Below are 21310 nucleotides of genomic sequence, written 5' to 3'. Positions count from 1 at the left end.
ATCTGTTAGTTGCTGTATTGTTAGGAACACTTTGAAGGGAGTTGAAATACTTTACATACCGGAGAGACAGATGCACTGTCTGAGGGCTAATAATATTCCCCGCCTGAACGACACGACCGATCCGTCAGCATTGCTCTTCGATGGATCTTCCCTAGACACGCGTGAATAACCCCCTCACAACATACCTTTGAGCTGTAACACTGACATGCTGCCACAGAAACTAAAGCACCTGATAAAAGGCAAATCCTTCTTATGCCAATCCATTCACGGCAGCCCTCGACCTACACTCTCCAGTCAACTTCAGGATATTTAATGGACGTCGGCGTGAGCCGGCAGGAAAACCAGGACTGGATTACTGTTCTCAGGATAGTCGATCTGTGCAGAAATCTGTATCCATCGTATCAATTTTTAGACCGCTAACTCTCTGCGCTTTGAGCTAGCTGCTAACACGCGTCTAAATGCGCGTGCCGTGTACCACGACTTCAGATGACGTCAGTTTCACTATAATTGCCAATCCACCAAAACCTTAATCTGTGTTTATCAGGCATAAACATATGACAGTTATATCTCTATTATATATACCTTTATTATTATTATTATTACTATTATGAAATTTTACTATACAGACAATTATTCCTCGAAAAAGTCATATGAATAGAAAAACATAAAACAATTAAAATGATCATCATTGTTATAACTACTACAACTATTATATATTATATTTATAATATATATACATTATATTTATTATTATTATTATTATACAGTAAATTATGAAAAAGGCACAATAGTTGCCTGGTGCATTTATATACAGACAACGCAAACATCATTATTCTATTGCACAATTTTCTTACATAGATTTTTTTTTTAATCAAATTAACAGAAAGCAAACAAACTACAATTAATATAATCAGCAAGGTTATTAATAATGATAATAAAAATCACATTATTGTTATGGTGAGGCAACTACTGTGCCTAATAATAATAATAATAAATTATTATTATTATCTGCTAAATTACTAAATTATTATATTATACTATTATGCAGTTTTCAAATATAAAATATTTAAAAAAAATGTTGTATAATATACAATCAGATGAATGCAATCAACAACAACAATCAAATCATCATCATCATGATATTTTGAAATTAATTTTAAATCATATAACAATAAAAAAAAAAAAAATTTAAACACAGTATTGCCAAAACCACGTAATATTTTACCATACTAAATTTGAAAATGCATGTAATGTGGATGAATGTTTAAAAAATAAATCACACTTTATGAAATGCTGTGGTGCGGCGCGTTACGTGGTAATTCTGCGACAGGAAACGAATCGGTGAAGGACACGATATGGACGGAACTGCCTACAAACACGTGAAAAAATGTATTCCAGATCTTTGATTTGTGTTTTATGTAAGTACAGTTTTTAATACAAAGAACTAAATGCGTATGGATCTAATGTCGCGCGTACATTATTCACGCAGCTCAGACGCAGTGTTTATAACAGGAAGAGCTGACAGCTTCAGGATCACACAGGTCCATATACAGTTCTGCAGCCAATGACCTTGATTTTAGCCAGGATTTATTTGATCTGTTTCCAAGAATTCAGGTTAGAGCTGCTGAAAGCTCTGTTTGTGAATGATGCAAATAGTTAAGTCATGTAAATGTCATGAGGAATGTAATCTGTGTCTGGTGTAATATATAGAAAGCTTGACGCACGGAATAAACCGCAGTAACCATGGTAACAATATCGCTGTTTGTATTGCAATACCTTTATCTTTGCGCACGTTATGAAATGTTATCACGTTTAGCTAAAGTTGCGAAAAAAGCCAGAAAATGGCGCACTAAAAAGAAAGTAGCAAAAGTGCCATGTTTTCTGGAAATTTACCTTAGTAGTTTTTGAATACTTATATGGATGGCACCTGTATATGATTTGGTTTGTCTTTATAGTTTAGTGAACTGAATCTGTTAACATTTCCCCAAACCAAGTACTCGTAAAGTAATCCATTTACAATGCTGTCCAACTGTTTATGACTGATTTGACTTTCCTCTGTGCAGACTCCAGCCCATGTCACCAATCAGTTGAGGCATAATAATACCAATGCACATGTTTGTTTACTCCATTCCAGAGTGTGCTGAAGACATGACTGTACTGCAGTGCTGATAACAGCCATCATGACAACAGAGGCTGTGTCCTCAGGGACTCGGGCTCAGATCCCAGCTCCTGTCCAGAAAGACTACTACTACTGGTTACGCTCTTTCACAGCTGGAGGTAAATTTTTAATCACAGAAAAAATGTATGTACTAAAGTATTATATACAACCACTCTTGGATATCTTATAGGTTGTAATGTGTTTTTTTTCCCTTTATTGTTATTATTTTTCATAAAATAAGAAAAATTTGACACAAAATTATTTATTGAAGCACATCCAATATGTAGATTAATTTGTTTCTTCATCAGAACAGATTTGGAGAACTAGCATTACATCACTTGCTCACCAATGGATCCTCTGCAGTGAATGGGTGCCGTCAGACAGCTGATAAAAACATCACAATAATCCACACGACTAGAGTCCATCAGTTAACATCTTGTAAAGTGAAAAGCTGCATGTTTGCGAGAAACAAATCTGTTTGAACTATCTTTTTTATACTGCAAACCATCGCTTCTGGCGATAATCCATAATAACGCTTCCTATAGGGAAAAGTCCATCCCCTGTTGTCCTGTTGAATCCAAATCCACCAACAAATTTGTTGATCTATGCATATTTCTGTCCTGATTTAGACAAGGTGACTTTTTCACTGGAGAAGGCAATATTAAGAAAAGAGGACTCTTATTTTAGTCGAAAAGAATACTTTGAAGTTAAAAACATCTTGATGATGGAATTGTTTATTTACAAACATCTTTTTGCTTCACTAGATGTTAATGGAGTGGAGATGTGTGGATTACTGGTGGATTATTGTGATGTTTTTATCAGATGTTTGGATTCTCATTTTGACGGCACCCATTCACTGCAGATGATCCACTGGTGAGCAAATGATGTAATACTGAATTTCTCCAAATCTGTTAATCTTGGATGGACCGAGGGTGAGTAAATGTTCAGCAAATCTTCATTTTTGGGTGAACTATTTCTTTATGGTCACATGTTTTCTAATACGAGTCTTATTATGATATTGTTTTTATATTGCAATTATTTATTTACTGATCAAATATTAATCTGTTTTTATTTTAATTTAATATTTAGGTGTTGCAGGATGCTGTGCCAAGTCCACCATAGCGCCTCTTGATAGAGTGAAAATTTTACTACAAGCTCAAAATCCTCATTACAAACACCTTGGTAAGTTAAATCCTAAATGTTTCCTATAGACAGATATTTTTGTGCAACATGATTTGTAAAAGAACCATAAACCAAACGGTTGAACATGATGCTGTCTTGTGTGTTTTTTCCAGGAGTGTTTGCCACACTTAAGGCAGTGCCAAAAAAAGAGGGTTTCCTTGGACTGTACAAAGGAAATGGAGCCATGATGATCAGGATTTTCCCATATGGAGCCATTCAGTTTATGGCTTTTGATCACTACAAAAAGGTTTATTTTGTTTCATAGTCATCATGTGCTAATTCCTTGGGGAATAACAAACTAAACACAGTGACTTTCCTAACATAATTATATTTTTAGTAGCGTGACAGTTATTCAGAATATCATAGCTTTTCCAGTACTACTTCTGTGGTTTTTGTCACGTTGTATTCCACAAGCAGCCGTAAAAATAGGCAATAATCAAACACAATCTCCTGAACTGTCCTCTCAAGTGAAGTACGTGCTATTTATTTTAGGGATTTGGATAATTCATGATTTATTTCATTGATCCAGTTTGAAAAACGATTAACAGATTTATTTGACAAGTTAAGGTAGTTTGTGCGGGGCATTTTATTCTGTTATCAAAAACATTGTTTTCCATTTTTTTAAGTTGTATTCATTGTAAATGTATCTCTACAGATGAGATTGGGCTTGATCAGTACTGCTTAATTATATCAAGTAAAATCAATTGTTTTATCTGATGGTTATATATTTGAAATTACTGTATATGGCCACCTTACAGCCTCTAACTACTTTTTGTCAGTAGTTCCCTAACTTCGACGTTAACAATACAAAGTTTTGTACTAATGCCAAGTGTACACTCTGTTTATATTATCTTATGCTTGCAGTAAGCTGTTTCTGATGTACTTTCAGTTTCTTAACGCACATCTTAGAATATCTGGGCATATTCATCGGCTCATGGCAGGATCTATGGCAGGTTTGTGATTGTTTTCCATGACTTTTTTCCAAGATCCTTGTAACTTCATGATAAGCGTTATGTCTTTATCTGCGTTGTACTCTTTCTGCAGGGATGACAGCAGTTATTTGCACCTATCCCCTCGATGTTATCCGAGCTCGCTTGGCGTTTCAAGTGACAGGAGAGCATCGCTACACTGGCATACGAAACGCCTTTCAGACTATTTACCTTAAGGTAAGAAGACAGGAAAGAAGATTCATTCAGAACCTTTCTGTGCTTCCATTTTGCATGACAGTGTTTTATATTTAAAGGAAGGAGGAATTTCTGGATTCTACCATGGTCTGACCCCTACAATGATTGGCATGGCTCCATATGCAGGTTATTTTCTTGTTTATTTTATGTAAATTTTACAGTACAATGTGTGAAACTGAAAAACACTTACTTTACTCACTTTAGCTTAGGTCCTCATGTCACTGTTTTCTCTCTATTCCAGGCTTTTCTTTTTTTACATTCGGTACATTGAAGACTCTGGGACTCACTCACTTCCCAGAGCTCCTTGGCAAACCGTCTCTTGACAACCCTGATGTTCTAGTGCTGAAGACTCGCGTCAATCTGATGTGTGGTGGAGTTGCTGGAGCAATTGCTCAAACTATATCGTAGGTTTATTTTTTTTTTTTAAATCCCTTGTTTATTATTCATTGTTTGTAGTTCAATACTAAAAAGTTTGCTACATATATACATTTGTGTTGCTGTGCATGCATAATACATTCTTTCTAATGTTTCTGCACAGATATCCACTAGATGTTGCCCGGAGGAGAATGCAGTTAGGTACGTCACTGCCTGACTCTGACAAATGTTGGTGAGTATTATATAATTTGGATGATTTTAAGTCTTTGTTCAGAATCAGAATCAGAATCAGAATGAGCTTTATTGGCCAAGTATGTTTACACATACGAGGAATTTGTTGTAGTGACAGAAGCTCCACAGTGCAACAGAAAGACAGCAACAGGACAGGACACAGATAATAAAAGAATAAAATACAAATGACCAAATAGGCAATGTACAAAGCAGCAAAAACACAATATATAATATAGACAACTATGTATGTACAGGTCAAGTCCTTACAAGTCCTGTTAGGAATGCACATATCCTCACAGAAACTGATATATGATGTTACGGTCTCTGTGAGCTCGTCCAGATCTGTGGCAGCGGCTTCAAAAACAGTCCAATCAGTAAGGTCGAAACAGGCTTTTAAGTCCTGCTCTGTTTCATTAGTCCATCTTTTAACAGATCTTAATACAGGCTTTGCAGACTTAAGTTTCTGCCTATAGGACGGAATAAGATGAACCAAACAGTGATCAGAGAGTCATAAAGCAGCTCGTGGAACTGAGCTGCTTTATGCATCCTTTATTGTTGTGTAACAGTGATCCAATATATTACGGTCTCTGGTGGGACATGTGATCTGCTGTCTATATTTTGGCAGTTCGCGGGAGAGATTTGCTTTATTAAAGTCCCCGAGAATGATTAAAACAGAGTCCGGGTGTTGTTGCTCACTCTCTGTGATCAGATCAGCTAGTTACTGTAAAGCTGTGCTCACGTGCGCTTGCGGTGGAATGTAGACACTCACGAGAATGAACGAGCAGAACTGCCGCGGCGAATAGAACGGCTTGCAGTTAATGAAGAGCGTTTCTAGATCTGTACACCACCTCTCATTGATGTAAAAGCACGTCCCGCCGCCGCGACCAGAGCTACGGCTCCGCCAACTACAATGTCCAGCAAAACGTCCGAAAAAATCAAAATCCGGTCAAATACTTTGTGGTGTGTTCTGCCGAATGTTCAGCAGGTCATCCCTGGTAAAACTGATCGTATTTGAAAAACAAAAAACAGGAAAAACAAACAAAAACAGTACAAACACTGGAGAGCAACGCACAATAGCTGCCATCAGCGGCGCCATTTTGGTATACCATCTTGGTTCTGTCTATGATTTACACTGGTGAAAATGTTAAGTAAATTATAAGAAAATTACTGCTTTGTTAATACTATAGGGATGTACAAGTATTAAAATCTGACTGATAATTATTGTCATATTATGGCAGATAACCTCTATAAATATATCTATATATATACTGCACATACAGTGTGTATACACACACACACACAAACTACATGTCAAAAGTTTGGAATAATTCATATTTTTTGAAAAGTTTTTTTTTTTTTTCTCGTCAAGGTTGCATTTATTTGATATAAAATACAGTAAAACAATACTATTGAGAGATTTTTTTACAATTTAAAATAACTGTTTTGTATTTTAAAACATAAGTTATTCCTGTGAGGCAAAGCATGTATAGCAAGCAGTTAGATCTCCTTTGCATGTTAAACTCAAAATTCCTAACAAGTTCTGTCTGTGATCACTAATATGTTTTCCACTTTATTTTTTTTAAGCAGCAGCCTCACAAAAACTCTCAAGCATGTGTACACCCAGTATGGTGTCAAGAAAGGACTGTATCGTGGCCTGTCCCTCAACTACATCCGCTGTATACCGTCACAAGCCGTTGCCTTCACAACTTATGAGTTCATGAAGCAAGTTTTTCACCTAAACTAGAACAATCAGTGACTAAGCCTTAAAGAAACGAGTTGAAACGACCCCCGGCGACATCACAGCAGCCCTGTCTGCCATTCCAGTGACCAGTCATCTGAAATCCAGTTCTTACAAAACACCCACACAAACGGCAAACCTGTGGCTTTGCACAGCCCAGCAACAATCACTATGGATACAGAGACAAAAGCTTGCTTTTCCATTATATGTGGATCAGAAACAACCGACACTGGAAATCCCATGGAAACCTACGCCTGAAACTTGCTTGTAAGAAGCCATTTCATTTCAGTTTGAACAATATGCCTTAATCTTTCACTTATACAAGCATAACACAAAATCACAGTCGATTTTACTTATGTGGACAGTTTCAGTATGTATATCTCAGTGCTTTTAACTATGACTGATGGCGTCTTTTTTATGCCAAATATGGAAGTTGATTTTTCTTTGCTCAATTTCATTCATATGTAGCTTTATGTTTCAGCAAATCTGAGTCACCTCAAGTCTTATTGACTGATATTTGTCTCTTTTCTGCAATTCAATAATACGGTGAATGGAAGAGAGTGTACACAATGTCTATGCAGTATTCAGTCTTGTTCTCATGCCGATGTTACTGTGGCTCAAGTTTAATATCTGATTGATGCCTTACAGTGCAGGTTAACTCACAATCTCCCTTTTGGAAGAAAGCAATCAAATGAGAATTTGTGTGGTGATGAATATATCACAGCTGATATATATATGAATCTTAAATTATTGTTCACTGACTTGTGATGGGAACTACATAAGTCCCTTAAATAGAAAAATGACTTCCATATGCAAAGGATTTGTTCAAGACATGTCAAATAATTCTGTCTTGCTTTGGTTATGAATCTCATATTGGAGTAGCGCATGTCAAATGCACTTTCACCAGGCCAGATATTTTTTTTTTTTTTTATATACATACAAAATTGAGTTATTGACTTTTGTTTTGTAATATATGAAAATGTGCTCTGTCAAATGGTTGCCTCATTTTCCTTCCTGGTGTAATTACTTGCTTTTTTGTTGTTGCCATGTGGTGGCAGTGTTACAGTAAATAGAGTCCTTAAACCTCTTTAAATTTGACTTTTCATGTACATGTTGATCGTTTAGCTGCAAGTGTTTCCAAAGATGAAGGGGAACATTTATGTGCATATGAGTACATTCAGCAGTTTTATTACTGAGTGAATACATGAGTAGTGAAGGTCATGATTCATATATCACATTTCAATTTTATTTGCACTAAATACCATTGAGTTGAATCACTAGAATGGGAGGTTTGTCTTAAAGTTATGTTTGCTGAGTCTTGAGAACTGTGGAGAAAGTTTGCCTTGCTGCTTTGATAAATCGCCTTTATTTGTATTATATTGGCATAATGAATGGATATTTTATGTCAGATTGAAATGGTTAATAGGCATTGAACAAATTAATGAGGATGCCTGTTTTGTACATGTGATTATTCATTTGTATGTATGCTTGGATGATCATTAAAGAAATGTAAATGTTAAACCAATATCTTTGGGAGTAAAAATAACGTTTTTTTCTTGTGCTATCTTGAATGCTTTCATATACTTAATATATGAACTGCCAGTAAGTATTTGAATGATCCCATTTTACACCATTTGTCATCCGGTGGGATTTCCCTAAAGTTACTATGAAACACCTCCCACCTAGCGATTCATTTGCATTTATTTCCTCCTATGTTTGTAAGGTACTGTTGTTTGATAACGCCTTATTTGACTGGAAAATATGTTACAAACAAAACATTGGTCATATTATATGTCTTATCATGTTAGCATGCAAGTCATAAAAAATAGAGCTCATTGGCCAGTGTGGATTTTTGGCCTTATGTACTTTGAATAAAATAGTTATTTTAGGGCCATTAAAGCGCTTCATACTACCATTCAGAGGTTTAGGGTCAGTATGGGTTATTATTATTTTTTATAATTTTTTTTTTTTTTTTTTAAGAAATTACACTTTATCAATGAATAGTGAAAGGATTTATCATGGTTTTCACAAAAGCAGTGCAACTGTTTTCAACATTGATAATAAATGTTTGTTGAGCAGCAAAACTGCATATTAGAATCATGTGACACCGAAGACTAAAGTAATGGCTGCTGAATTCAGCTTTGCATCACAGTAATAAATTACATTTTAAAATATATTAAAATAGAAAAAAAGTTGTTTATATTGTAATTATATTTATATTGTAAATTGTAACAATACTTTATTTTATTATATATATAGACTATTTATACAGTGGTGGCCAAAAATATTAGAACACTAGTATTTTCACCAGCTAAAAAAAATTGTTTTAGTTCATTTTTTTCTGTCTCTTTCTGTAGTGTGTCAGCAGGAAATATCAGTTTACATTTCCAAACATTCATTTTGCCATTAATTAATAATCCAGGGAGATTTGTGTTTGCACAAGGAGTTTGATCATCATCATCCAGTCTGTCTGCAATGACAACGTCTCCAAGATGCTTCAAGATATACTGTGTGTATGTATATGTATATGTGTGTGTGCAGACTACATAAATCTTTTTTTTTGCAAATTGCAAATTTGGTTGTATTCATCAGCAGAATGTGAGCTAGTACACCACAAGGTACATACCACAAAACCTTGAAACTATCAAGATCAACTAATATTCAAAAATAAGGAAGAAGAAGCAACTGTTCACTCTAAGTAAAACATTTGGCAAGCCTTAAAGATAAACGAGAACCAAAATATCTGATAAGCAAGCCAGGCAGAGCATCTTAAAAACTGGTTCCTGTATTGTGAAGTGCTATTTACTGTATTATATTGACATAAATTCATAAATAAACTGCATAATGCTGTTCACACACTTCTTAAAACAAGTAACTAGATACCACAATGCTAATCAAGAGAACATCTATAAATTTCCGTGTAGTATGTGTAAAGTTTGTGGCTTGAGCGAGTCAGTTAGAGAGAGAACAGGAGAGGGGGAGAGAGAAGAGGAAATGCAGTCTACGTGTGACTCTTGAAAAGTCCATTTCAGTTCAGTTGCAGAGCTGATCTCCAGCTTGACGAAAATGCCCAACTACACAGTGACTGTCGCCACAGGCACTCAGTGGTTTGCTGGGACAGATGACTACATTTATATAACCCTGGTGGGATCTGAGAGATGCAGTGAGAGAACCCTCCTGGATAAACCCCTCTATAATGACTTTGAGAGAGGAGCGGTAAGATACTAACAGTCTTTGCCTATGAATGTAACTATATGTGTATTAGACCTTTGAGCTCCTTTTGAAGAGTTTGATTCATGGCGAATTATATTGTGCAAATAATAATTGAATTATATTGCATAAATGGATTGCCTTATTAAAATTAAAATTGTAAACTTTTTTTAATGCTATGGCATTCTTTTGTGGCTGTTGATTAATTTGACTCAAAACACAGGCTGACTTATGAGTTTTATATCTTGATGACACATACACTTATACACTGTAAAAAATTATTTTTCAAAGTTGTCAGAAAAAATATATTCTTTTACAAGAAAATACCATTTGAGTTTTTCTACTTCAAAAACTCCTGTTTAATTCAATGTGTGACTTGCCGATTCTGTTATTTGTGAAATAGCAATTTCCTGAGTCAAAATTATTTCCCCACCATTTTTTTTTTTATTATTATTGGCACACTTATATATTACAATCTCTTTAATAATTTAAATCAAACCACAGTCCTTGATCAGTATATTTGAAGTAGTCATGCAGTGTATCTCTAAGGAAGACTACTCAGACAAAAAATAAGAGAAAGACAAAAATCAATGATCATTTACAGGAAGACAACTATGTGTGTCATTTTTGAGTCAATGCATTCAAATCTAACATAAGGTGTAATTCAAGGTGGACTCATATGACATCAGTGTGGGAGAGGACCTGGGTGAAATCGAGCTGGTGAAAATTGAAAAGAAGAAATACTGGATGCACGATGACTGGCACTGCAAATACATCACAGTGAAGACGCCCCATGGAGATTACATTGAGTTCCCCTGCTTTCGCTGGTTAGTTGATGACAAAGAGGTGATCCTCAGAGATGGAAGGGGTATGTTCTCATTGGCTTGTACATTTCTTCCTATAATAAAGGCCTAAACTTACCTTAAAATAAGGTTTCAGTGCTTGCTGTGTTTCAGCTCGATTGCCACAGCATGAAAAGACTGGAGTGGCGAAACAGCACAGGCGCAAAGAACTAGAACAGAGACAGAAGACATACAGGTTTGATGCAACTAAGAGGTTAACCACTGTAGCAAAATATGTTCTTTAGGAAAGGTTCTTTCCTCTAAATGCACTTGTGGTCAGGTCTATTATTTCATCATAACAGACCATAATTTTATTTAATTTTTTTCCATTCTCATAGGCAGTTATGCTTTGATGATGCTTACTTTTTACTCTAGTTTAGGAAATAATTATGTGCATTCAGGTTTAATATTGTACCTTTGTTTGGATGAACGCTCAGAACGCGACTTGTTTGCCTTCAGTTGAGTTTGTAATTCTGACTGTATTGTACAGTACAGAATTACTCTCCATAACTGTGAGAGTAAATCGCTCTTATCGCAACAATTCACGTTTTTTCTGTCGTTGTTTGACATTTTTACTGTCCTCAAGCTCTGAAACAAAATACAGCGCGTCAAAGTTTCTGTTTCTGCAAAGCTCATGAATATTTAATGAGGCAAGCGCTGTACAGTTTATGATTGGTTGTTGCTAAACCAGTTCCACGATTTTATAGACCGTAAACCCGGCGTTAAAAACAATACTACGCTTTTTCAAAATGACAAGTTGTGGTTTACACAGAGTTCACCCACAAATGAAACTTCTGTCATCATTTACTCACCCTCCTGCCATTCCAAAATTCCTGTATGACTTTTGTTCTTCTGCAGAACACAAAAAACTATTTATTTAGATAAGCCTATTTAGATATTTTGAAGAACGCCATGAGGGTGTATAAATGATGACAGAAGTTTTATTTTTGAATGAACTGTCCCTTTAAAAGGACAATTACCAAGGTTTGAACTAATTCAGTTTTTAAAAGATAGTTAACCCAAAAAATCTAATTTCTCTCATCATTTACTCAACCTCTTGTGGGTTCCAAACCTGTTTGAGGTTCTCTCTGTATAAGTTTCTTTGCTGAACACAAATAAAGACATTTTGAAGAATGTTGGTAACCAATCAGTTGAATATTTTTGTTTCATTCTGTGGAAGTCAATGGCTACCGTCAGCTGTTTGGTTACCCACATTCTATCTTCTTCTGTGCTCAACAGAAGAAAGAAACTCATGAGGGTGAGTACACAATGACAGAATTTTTGTGAATTAGTGAATTATCCTTTGGCGAACATTATTTATAGGAACAAGAATCTGCATTTGACTAATAACTCATGGGACTGAATCTGGGCCCTTTGCCAATAATACCACCATTACCACATGTCTGACCATACTGCCCAGGAAATCCTGTTTTTAAATGTGGAACCTTTCATTTATTGCATAATAATGACAATATATGACTTGGTGCTGATATAATATAATAAATATAATATAATTTTAAAACATGATGCTGTGCTTGATGTTGAAGATGGAAGGAGTGGCACCCTGGCTTCCCTATGAGCATAGATGCCAAAGCCCATAGTGAGCTTCCACGAGACATTCAGTTTGACAGCGAGAAAGGAGTGGACTTTGTGCTCAACTACAGCAAAGCGTAAGATTCTTTTTGTTTGATGACTATGCATATTTCATTCTTGAATACCGTTTTTACTGCTCTGTGCTGTCAGACAGCTGTTATTTCCATAAAGTGACCGTCTGTTTGTATTTATGGCCATTTGCATGTTTCTTTCAGAATCTGTTTGTCTTTTGCATGTATCAACGAGGTCTGAATACAAACATGCATTGTCTTTGTGGTATTGTACATTTGCACAGACCTTAAAGAACTGTGATGATGCTCGTGTAAAAGTGTGACTGTTAAAAGGGGGAAATTGCAGATTCGGTACATTGTGTTATTGACATAAATAGTTTTGAGAAGTGTCGTTCTCAGTGGCATGCATACATGTTACCACCCATCTCTGCAGGCACAGTGACAGTGAGATTATCTCAACAACAACTCATTTTTAATGCATGAGGTCCAGGGGTTTAGTTTAATACAGTATGTGGGAAAAGACTGTGAGAAAGCCTTGATTGCCATTGTGAAAAACAATGTGAAAAACATTTTTATTTATTTATTTTTAAAAACTAGATTTGCAGATAATATAATATTAATGAACTAAACTAAAATATTAATATTAATATATTAAATAACTCTGTTAAAAATGGCATTAAATTGGATTATATTTACCATTGCAGTCCATTAGCCATTTCAAAGAAAATAGAAGCAATTATGAAATTATTTATAAAGATGTACTTAAGTCCTACTTAAATGGGTACAAATGACTGTGTTTTATTCCTCAGGATTGAAAATCTCTGTGTAAACCAGTTCATGCACATGTTCCAGTCCTCATGGGGAGATTTTGCAGACTTTGAGCGTATATTCATGAGAATTAAGAATACAATATCAGGTTTGAACAGCCAGCATATATAACCTTTATAATATCTTTAACAACTTTGAAGAATTGCACATTACACACTCATTTCACAAACTCTCTCATCTGTTATAATACATAAATTACCTGCTTGGAGTATGCAGCATTGCATTTTGTTTACTCATATGTCTGTAAAATGTACCCAAGTGTATTTAGTTTAATGTTAATTTTTACACTGCACTCTTTATAATAATAATTAAAAAAACATACCATGTTGTTCTGAGTTATTTACATTTTTAAAGCACACAGCTGCTTAAACGTGTTGTATGACTAAGTATGAATGTGTGTAATTAATGTTAAAATGACTGCTTGTGTCCTTTGCACAGAGTATGTGATGGAGCACTGGAAGGAAGACTTCATGTTCGGATACCAGTTCTTGAATGGCTGTAATCCAGTGGTCATCAGGAAATGCACAGAAATTCCTGACAAGTTTCCAGTCACACAAAAGATTGTTGAGGACAGTCTGGAGAGGGGTCTCACGCTGGAAGAAGAGCTCAAGGTATGCAACACACAAGCAATGAGTATATTGGCATGTGCAGTGTGATTTGCTTGCAACACATTTTCATGCGTGTCAGTTCGGCATCCGACATTCTGCATGATTTTAGTAATGTGACTTCTTGTCTTTCAGGAAGGAAACATCTTTATTGCTGACTATGAGCTATTAGATGGTGTTACTCCCAATTCCACAGACCCATGCACCCTTCAGTACTTGGCTGCACCCATCTGTCTGCTATATAAGAACAGTCAGAACAAAATAATGCCAATCGCCATCCAGGTATCTGAAATAAACACAAAATAAGCACATGTGCTGGAAACATTGATATCAGATACAGCGTGAAAAGATCATTACTGCTTCAACATTAATATAAATATATATTAACACTACCATTCAAAATTTTTGGGTCAATAAGACGTTTACATTTTTTTAAAAGAAAATCTCATGCTCACCAAGGCTTCATTTATTTGCAAAAATATAGTAAAAACAGCAATACTATGAAATATTATTATAATTTATAATGATTGTTTTCTATTTTAATAAACAAAACAAAAAAAATTATTTCTATGATGGCAAAGCTGAATTTTTAGCTCCCATGATCCTTCAGAAATCATTCTAATATAGTGAGCTGCTCAAGAAACATTTTTTATTATTATCAATGTTGAAAAACATTATGCTACTTATTATTTTTGTGGATTTTTGATAATTGTAAAATTCTTGGGTGATGGGGGATTACAGGTTGAATGGTAACTGTCAAGCATCAGATGCATACAAACGTGTCATTTAAGTAGTCCATGTGACCATGCTATTACAAGCTTCTGAAATTTGATCGTTTTTGTACAAGGAACAAAGGAAGGAAGTTGTACATGGACGTTTTATGTACAGTATATGAATGTAAAGGGATGAATGGGATATGAGAAATAGGGAAGTCTCTTACACAGTCTGAGAACAATGGCATATATGCTTTTCTATAAAAACAGGCTGAATGAATTTTGCAAATGACCTCTATTATATTAACATAGCTGGGTCAGAAACCAGGAGAGGATAATCCCATCTTCCTCCCGAGTGATGATGAGAACGACTGGTTGCTGGCCAAGATCTGGGTAAGATCTTCAGACTTCCACATACACCAGACAGTCACACATCTTCTCAGGACACATCTGATATCTGAGGTCTTTGGCATAGCCATGTTCAGACAGCTGCCTGCCGTTCATCCTGTTTTTAAGGTAATTTCCTTGTTTGATTCTATGATATTCGCGTAAATGATGTCCATGTCTTATGTACGGTTGACTATACATTCTAAGAGGCATCCTCTGCTCTTTCAGTTGCTGTTACCTCACATCCGTTTCACCATTGCCATTAACACCAAGGCTCGTGAGCAGCTCATCTGTGAGTGTGGACTCTTTGACAAGGTCAGCTTTTCTCTTCCTCTAATAGTTTACTTCCTCCAAAGCCACCTATAGTAATCCTCTTCTTCCTCTTTTTTTATCTTCCGCTCAAGAAGTCTAAAAGGCAGGCCATGGAACCATTTAGTAAAAAGTCGTGACATCTGGCCCATAGAGGATAGTCTGAACGTTAACTGCAGAACTTTTGGAGTCTCTAACTCAGTCCCTCTAATGCCACCTGCTGAACAAATTTCACTTTTGTTTTGAAACAAAATTCTTTTTCCTCCCACTCTATGACATCATTTTCCGTCATGAACTATTTTGGAATTTTCCAAAAAACCTACTTTGTCAAACTACTCCTAGATCGCTTGTCTGATTTTCACGATAATTTAACCAGATCATCTTCAGACCATGCCAAATAAAAATAAAAATAAAAAAAATGAAAGAAACAAAGAGATATGAAAAATGGCTGTTATTACTTATAACTTAACAGTTTGGCCCAAAAGACTGGTCTCTTAAGTTTCGATGCAGCGTACAGAGTTGAACGATGCCCAGTTTTACCACATTTGTCAAAACAATGATAGCTTTTGATTAGTTTTAGTTGGACCATGTAAAGAATATTGATACCAATTATACCATATCTGGCTGAAATTTATGTCCGCCATTTTGAGTATTATTAAAAAAAAACGTATTTTAACTCCTAGACCGTTGGTCTGATTTTCACCAAATATGATTATCTTCAGACTATACTGGCAAAAAGTTATGAATTTCATATTTATAACAAAACTACTTTCGTTTAGTGCATCAACACATTTGCTGGCATGGTGCCAAACTGCATCTGAGGCTGCTAACCTTTTTGCATTTTTGTAAATGTAAATTCTAAATAAAAAGGCAAGCAATTAGTGATTTTGAGACATGTTGGATAAGAAGTGTTGGGTAAAGTTACTTTTAAAAGTAACGCATTACAATATTGCATTACTCCCTAAAAAAGTAACTAATTACGTTACCTAGTTACTTTTTATGGAATGCATTATGTGGGGAGGGCTTGCTTGTTTGTTTTTAATATAAATAGTTCTTCTTTTACAAATGGAAAAGACCTTTCACAACAAAAGTGAAACGAATATGCCTCAGGCTGAAGGAAATGAAAATTCATGTCTGTACATGAAGAATATGACACAGGAGCAGAAAAGTTCAACACTATTCAGAATGAACAAAAATGAAACACAAATGTGTCATTTTTGCTTAGTAAGGTTGAATTGGATCATCGAAGGTCAGTAGCAAAGACGTGAGATGAGTAAATACATGTTGACATTTAGTCTAGATTACATTAACATCATGTTCCCACAGCTCACACAACGCCTCTGCAAATTCTCACGATTTCTCTCAACATGGCAACACGAGAGCTGTCAGACAAGACATGGGAAACAGACTAACTGGCGTCACTTATTTGAAAAAGTAACTCAGATATTTCCTTCTAAATTAAAAAGTATCGCGTTACTTTACTAGTTACTTGAAAAAAGTAATCTGATTACATAACTCACTTTACTCGCTACCCCCAACTCTGTGCATAACAAAGGTGTATGTTTTTACCGTCTTTCGGATGAGACGTTAAACCGAGGTCCTGACTCTCTGTGGTCATTAAAAATCCCCGGATGTCTTTCGAAAAGAGTAGAGGTGTGACCTCGGCATCCTGACCAAATTTCCCCATTGGTCTCTGACCATCATGGCCTCCTAATCATCCCCTTACACTGATTGGCTTCATCACTCTGTCTCCTCTCCACCAGTAAGCTGGTGTGTGGTGGGCGTTCTGGCACACTATGGCTGCCGTTGCATCATCCAGGTGGATGCTGCACACTGGTGGTGGACGAGGAGACACCACCCCTCACAATGTAGAGCGCTTTGAGTGCTTAGAAAAGCAGAAAAGCGATATATAAATGTAATGAATTATTATTATTATTATTACCTTCAGCCACTATGATGACTTTAAATTATGTAAGCATTCCCACTTATACAGCAAAACCACTAGTGCTGCCAGTGCTGAAAAACTGCACTGCCAGTGGTAAACCTTAGTGTATTTTTTCCAGTGCTTTTTACAGTGTACTTTATTATTAAGGACACCAATATTGAATATTGAATAGGGTTACTTTAGTGCTAAATCATTATTGTGTAAAAATTGCATGTACGTATACATAGCACGAAAAAGTTAACAAAGACTAAGCAATTGCAGCCAGTTTTTAAATAAATCAGTTGAATTAACAAGATGACTCACTTACAAAAACAGTCATTTGTTTTGTTCTTGAATGATTCACTCATAACTTGATAAGCTGGTGTACTGATTTAATATGCAAAAGAAGGTCGCTGTATGTCTGGATGTGCGCAAACACATGGTGATATACAAACTTAAATTAGAACTAACTGTTCAGATACTGTAACATTTTACTAAAGTCTTGCAAGTATACAGCAGTGTTTGTTGTTTATTGTGGGGTGTTTGTATCTCTGTGTTTGTCTCACAGGCTAATGGGACAGGTGGAGGTGGCCATGTAGAACTGGTCCAGAAGTCCATGAAGACCTTCACATACAAGTCCTTGCGTTTCCCAGAGGCCATAAAATTACGAGGCATGGACAGCCGGGAGGAACTGCCCTACTACTTCTACAGAGATGATGGCTGCAGCGTCTGGGAGGCAGTGACAAGGTATGTAACAAAGTAAAGCATGGACATTCAATTTGTAAAGGAATTAAAAAGACAAAAATTGCAATTTTACCTTTTTTATTGAATAATTTGATATTGATTTGATCTCTTCCTAGTTTTGTGACAGATGTAGTGGACATCTACTATGACAAAGATGAGACAGTCCAGGAAGATGAAGAGATCCAGGCATTTGTGAAAGATGTTTGCAGCTTTGGAATGCAGGATTTTGACCACTGTGGTAAATATACACCTAAAACAAACCCAAATTTGCCTAACACAAAGGAGTACACTTTAGCATACATCCTACTTATTATTATGGGAAGAATATACTTAAATATGAACTGAATGTAATGTGTACAGACACTTAATTGCATGTTAATTTCAATTAAATTAAATACAGTTTCAATTTATATTAAATGCAATTAGCTGGTTTTTAGAGAGCTTTCTGACCCACTTAAGTAAGACTTTTCAGTATTAACGTAAATTTCAGAATTACTTCTGTTGTTTTTGAAATATGGTTAAAGTGTACTGTCAAATATGCAAACATGCATTTATGGTAAACTAAAATATAGTTTAATGTCGTTTCTATTGAAACTTATATGTCATGTATTTAAATATATTTGTAATTACACATTTTTATTTTGTAATGATGGAGTTGCATGATGGAGATGTAACTTTGACTGTAATATTGAATAAAACTACAGTAAAAATTATAATCAAGTAGGATACTTTATATGTGACTTAGTATGTTAGTCAACACATCAAAATTGGTGTATGTTTTAAAGCACGACAAAAATTGTTTCAAACAACAATTTAAAATGTACTTTATACTTTTAATTTGACATTGCAAAGTACACTTTTTGAAAGTATATTAAGTGTGTCAAGAAACCTAATCATTACTATAACTATACTTAAGTGGCCTTTTATTTCAATAATGTATTTTCTGTAACTAAAATATTCTAAAAATATAATTTTAAGATTTGAAGTACATTAAAATTGTACATTCAATACAATTAAGTTCACCTTTTCACAAGGGTATGTTTTTTTAAATATATAATAATAAAAAGAAGTGTGGGATTATACAATTTGCACAAGGTGGCAGAATATATTTAAGACGATTAATTTCCAGTTCCTTTCCTCAATCTACTTTTCAGCAGGTGGACTGAACCTCAGGTCTTAGTTAGAAAATCCTCAACCACTGATTCATTTTAGGGCTACTAGCCTTTAATTTCAGGCCTAAGTGTGTTCTCATGAATGTAAATGTGTCTGACCTCTGAATGAACCCCATAGTGATGACACATTATCATTGTCTGTAGAATTTCCCAAGAGTTTACAAACCAAGATGCAGCTGGTGGAGTATCTAACTATCATCATCTTCACTGCTTCTGCACAACATGCTGCAGTAAACTTTGGACAGGTAACACACTATAATATTTCTGGAATATTTTGTTGTGAAGTAAAATGAACAGCAAAAGTCCTAGGCTAATGTCACTGTTCTGACACATTACTCCAGTTTGACTGGTGTTCATGGATCCCAAATTCCCCCCCAACCATGCGGAAGCCTCCTCCTACGAAGAAGAGCGAGGTGGATTTGAAGTACATAGTGGAGAGTCTGCCTGATCGAGGACGCTCCTGCTGGCATCTGGGAGCCGTGTGGGCCCTCAGTCAGTTTCAAGAAAATGAGGTCTGAGATACTAAGTGCATACCTACATGAATACATAAAAACTCAAGTGGGCAGATACCGAGAAGTATGATTTTTGCAGTTGTTCCTAGGTATGTATCCAGACGAACACTTCATTGAGAAACCTGTGAAGGAGGCCATGGTGAACTTCCGCAAGAAACTTGCAGAACTGGCCAAAGACAACAAGAGCCGAAATGAGGGGAAAAAGCTGCCTTACTACTATCTTTCTCCAGACAGAATCCCGAATAGTGTGGCTGTCTGATTCACCAGTCGCACAGGACCAGAAGTGCTATGCTAGTAGTAGGAAGTGTTTTATCAAAGTGTTTTATGTGTTAAAAATTTGAAAAAGAAACTATTTGATACATATACAAAGTTTGCCGCACTCTTAAAAATAAAGGTTCTTTATTGGCTTCTGTGGTTCCATGAAGAACCTTTAACATCTATACAACCTTTCCATTGCACAAAAGATCCTTTGTAGTGGATACAGTTTTTTTTAGATTATTAAAATGTAAGAAAAACTAAGTTTCCTTTAAGAATTGATCACTGAAATGTTTGTTAGGGAACCCAAAATGGTTCTTCACTTTGAAACCACCCCTGTGTAATTTTTTATTTTTAAAAGTGCATGTGTAATGTAGAGACGTTTCATCATTTTGTGTAATTTACATTTTTTGAGTAGTAGTAATAATAATAATAATACAATGGAAATTATTTCAAGCCTTTTTATTATCCTAATGCTAATTATGTCATTATGTTATGTTATCAACATGTAATTTTTACTATTCAAAATGCCAACATTTAGCTTTTTTTTACTTTACTTTACTTTACTTTACTTTACTTTATGTCAGACAAATGTTATTTTTATATTTATTTTTTCATTTTTTTCAGCAAATTTATCTTCATTCTTGATCACAAGGGAATCTTCCTTGCTTGTTTTGAAAATGTAAGATTAAAACAGATTAATTGTTACAATAAAAATTTTTTTGATTGATTATTTACTTTTAAAGTCATGAATGTCTCATAATTAATACTGCTTAATGTTGGATAAATCATGAGCAGAAACATAAGCTTTACAGTGACTGGAAAAATGGTCTTTGTGAATAAACAAGCAGTTGTTTACAACACAGTCGTCTCACGTTGCCACTGGTTATGGTTTAGAGACTATACCAAGTCACTAGGATTCATGGTGGTTTCCTTTTTTAATTTTTTATTTATTTAAATTATTTATTTCCTCCAGAGTAATCTACATAGTTTTAGCATTTATTATAAACAGGAGGCCGTTGCAGAAATTGATCTGCATTTTACATATTAAAAGACAGCACCTAAAAAAAAATAGCCTACATAAATTGGCCTATCCTGTCAAATAGCATCAGATCTCCAATCTCTTGTCTTGAGGTTCCCTTGAAGACCCTGAAAGTATTATTTTTTTTTTTGACCTTGAAAGTGGTTAAAACCAAAAAGAGGAAGTTCTACGTGCATCTCTGATGGGAACAAGTAGTTTACACATCTGCTCATTCGTGCAAAAAATTAGATAGTGGATGGATGTTCACTACTAGAAAATCCCTAGTCAACCAACTAACAATCATCTACAGCAATTT

General features: G+C 35.3%; 2 protein-coding genes across 5 annotated transcripts; both read left to right on the top strand.

The window, feature by feature from the left end:
* Positions 1–1312: 1312 nt before the first annotated feature.
* LOC306882318 (solute carrier family 25 member 16-like) lies at positions 1313–8702 on the top strand. Of its 3 annotated transcripts, none has more exons than XM_079436860.1 (10): positions 1313–1418; positions 2135–2277; positions 3248–3340; positions 3454–3587; positions 4230–4293; positions 4385–4506; positions 4584–4650; positions 4766–4928; positions 5063–5131; positions 6718–8437. In XM_079436860.1, exons 2-10 carry the CDS (start codon positions 2181–2183, stop codon positions 6872–6874), a joined length of 966 nt encoding a protein of 321 aa, XP_079292986.1. In that variant the 5' UTR covers positions 1313–1418; positions 2135–2180; the 3' UTR covers positions 6875–8437. The 3 variants fall into 3 exon arrangements, with proteins under 3 accessions (XP_079292986.1, XP_079292985.1, XP_079292987.1); XM_079436859.1 differs by having other exon boundaries at positions 1318–1418; positions 4209–4293; positions 6718–8702; XM_079436861.1 differs by having other exon boundaries at positions 1318–1418; positions 4205–4293.
* A 1104-nt stretch (positions 8703–9806) lies between these two features.
* LOC306882510 (polyunsaturated fatty acid 5-lipoxygenase-like) lies at positions 9807–20837 on the top strand. 2 transcript variants are annotated; one of them, XM_079437176.1, is made up of 14 exons: positions 9807–10084; positions 10748–10946; positions 11035–11116; positions 12468–12590; positions 13334–13440; positions 13791–13963; positions 14093–14239; positions 14983–15186; positions 15286–15372; positions 17859–18037; positions 18151–18272; positions 19351–19451; positions 19548–19718; positions 19798–20837. In XM_079437176.1, the coding sequence occupies exons 1-14, from the start codon at positions 9935–9937 to the stop codon at positions 19975–19977; spliced, it is 2025 nt and encodes a 674-aa protein (XP_079293302.1). In that variant the 5' UTR covers positions 9807–9934; the 3' UTR covers positions 19978–20837. The 2 variants fall into 2 exon arrangements, with proteins under 2 accessions (XP_079293302.1, XP_079293303.1); XM_079437177.1 differs by having other exon boundaries at positions 9900–10084; positions 14983–15063; positions 19798–20833.
* The last annotated feature ends 473 nt before the right edge of the window (positions 20838–21310 follow it).

This window comes from Barbus barbus, assembly GCF_936440315.1.
Source record: "Barbus barbus genome assembly, chromosome: 16".
Classification (NCBI taxonomy): Eukaryota; Metazoa; Chordata; class Actinopteri; order Cypriniformes; family Cyprinidae; genus Barbus; species Barbus barbus.
The sequence above is the reverse complement of the archived record's forward strand: the minus strand, read 5'-3'. Positions and strand labels throughout refer to the sequence as shown.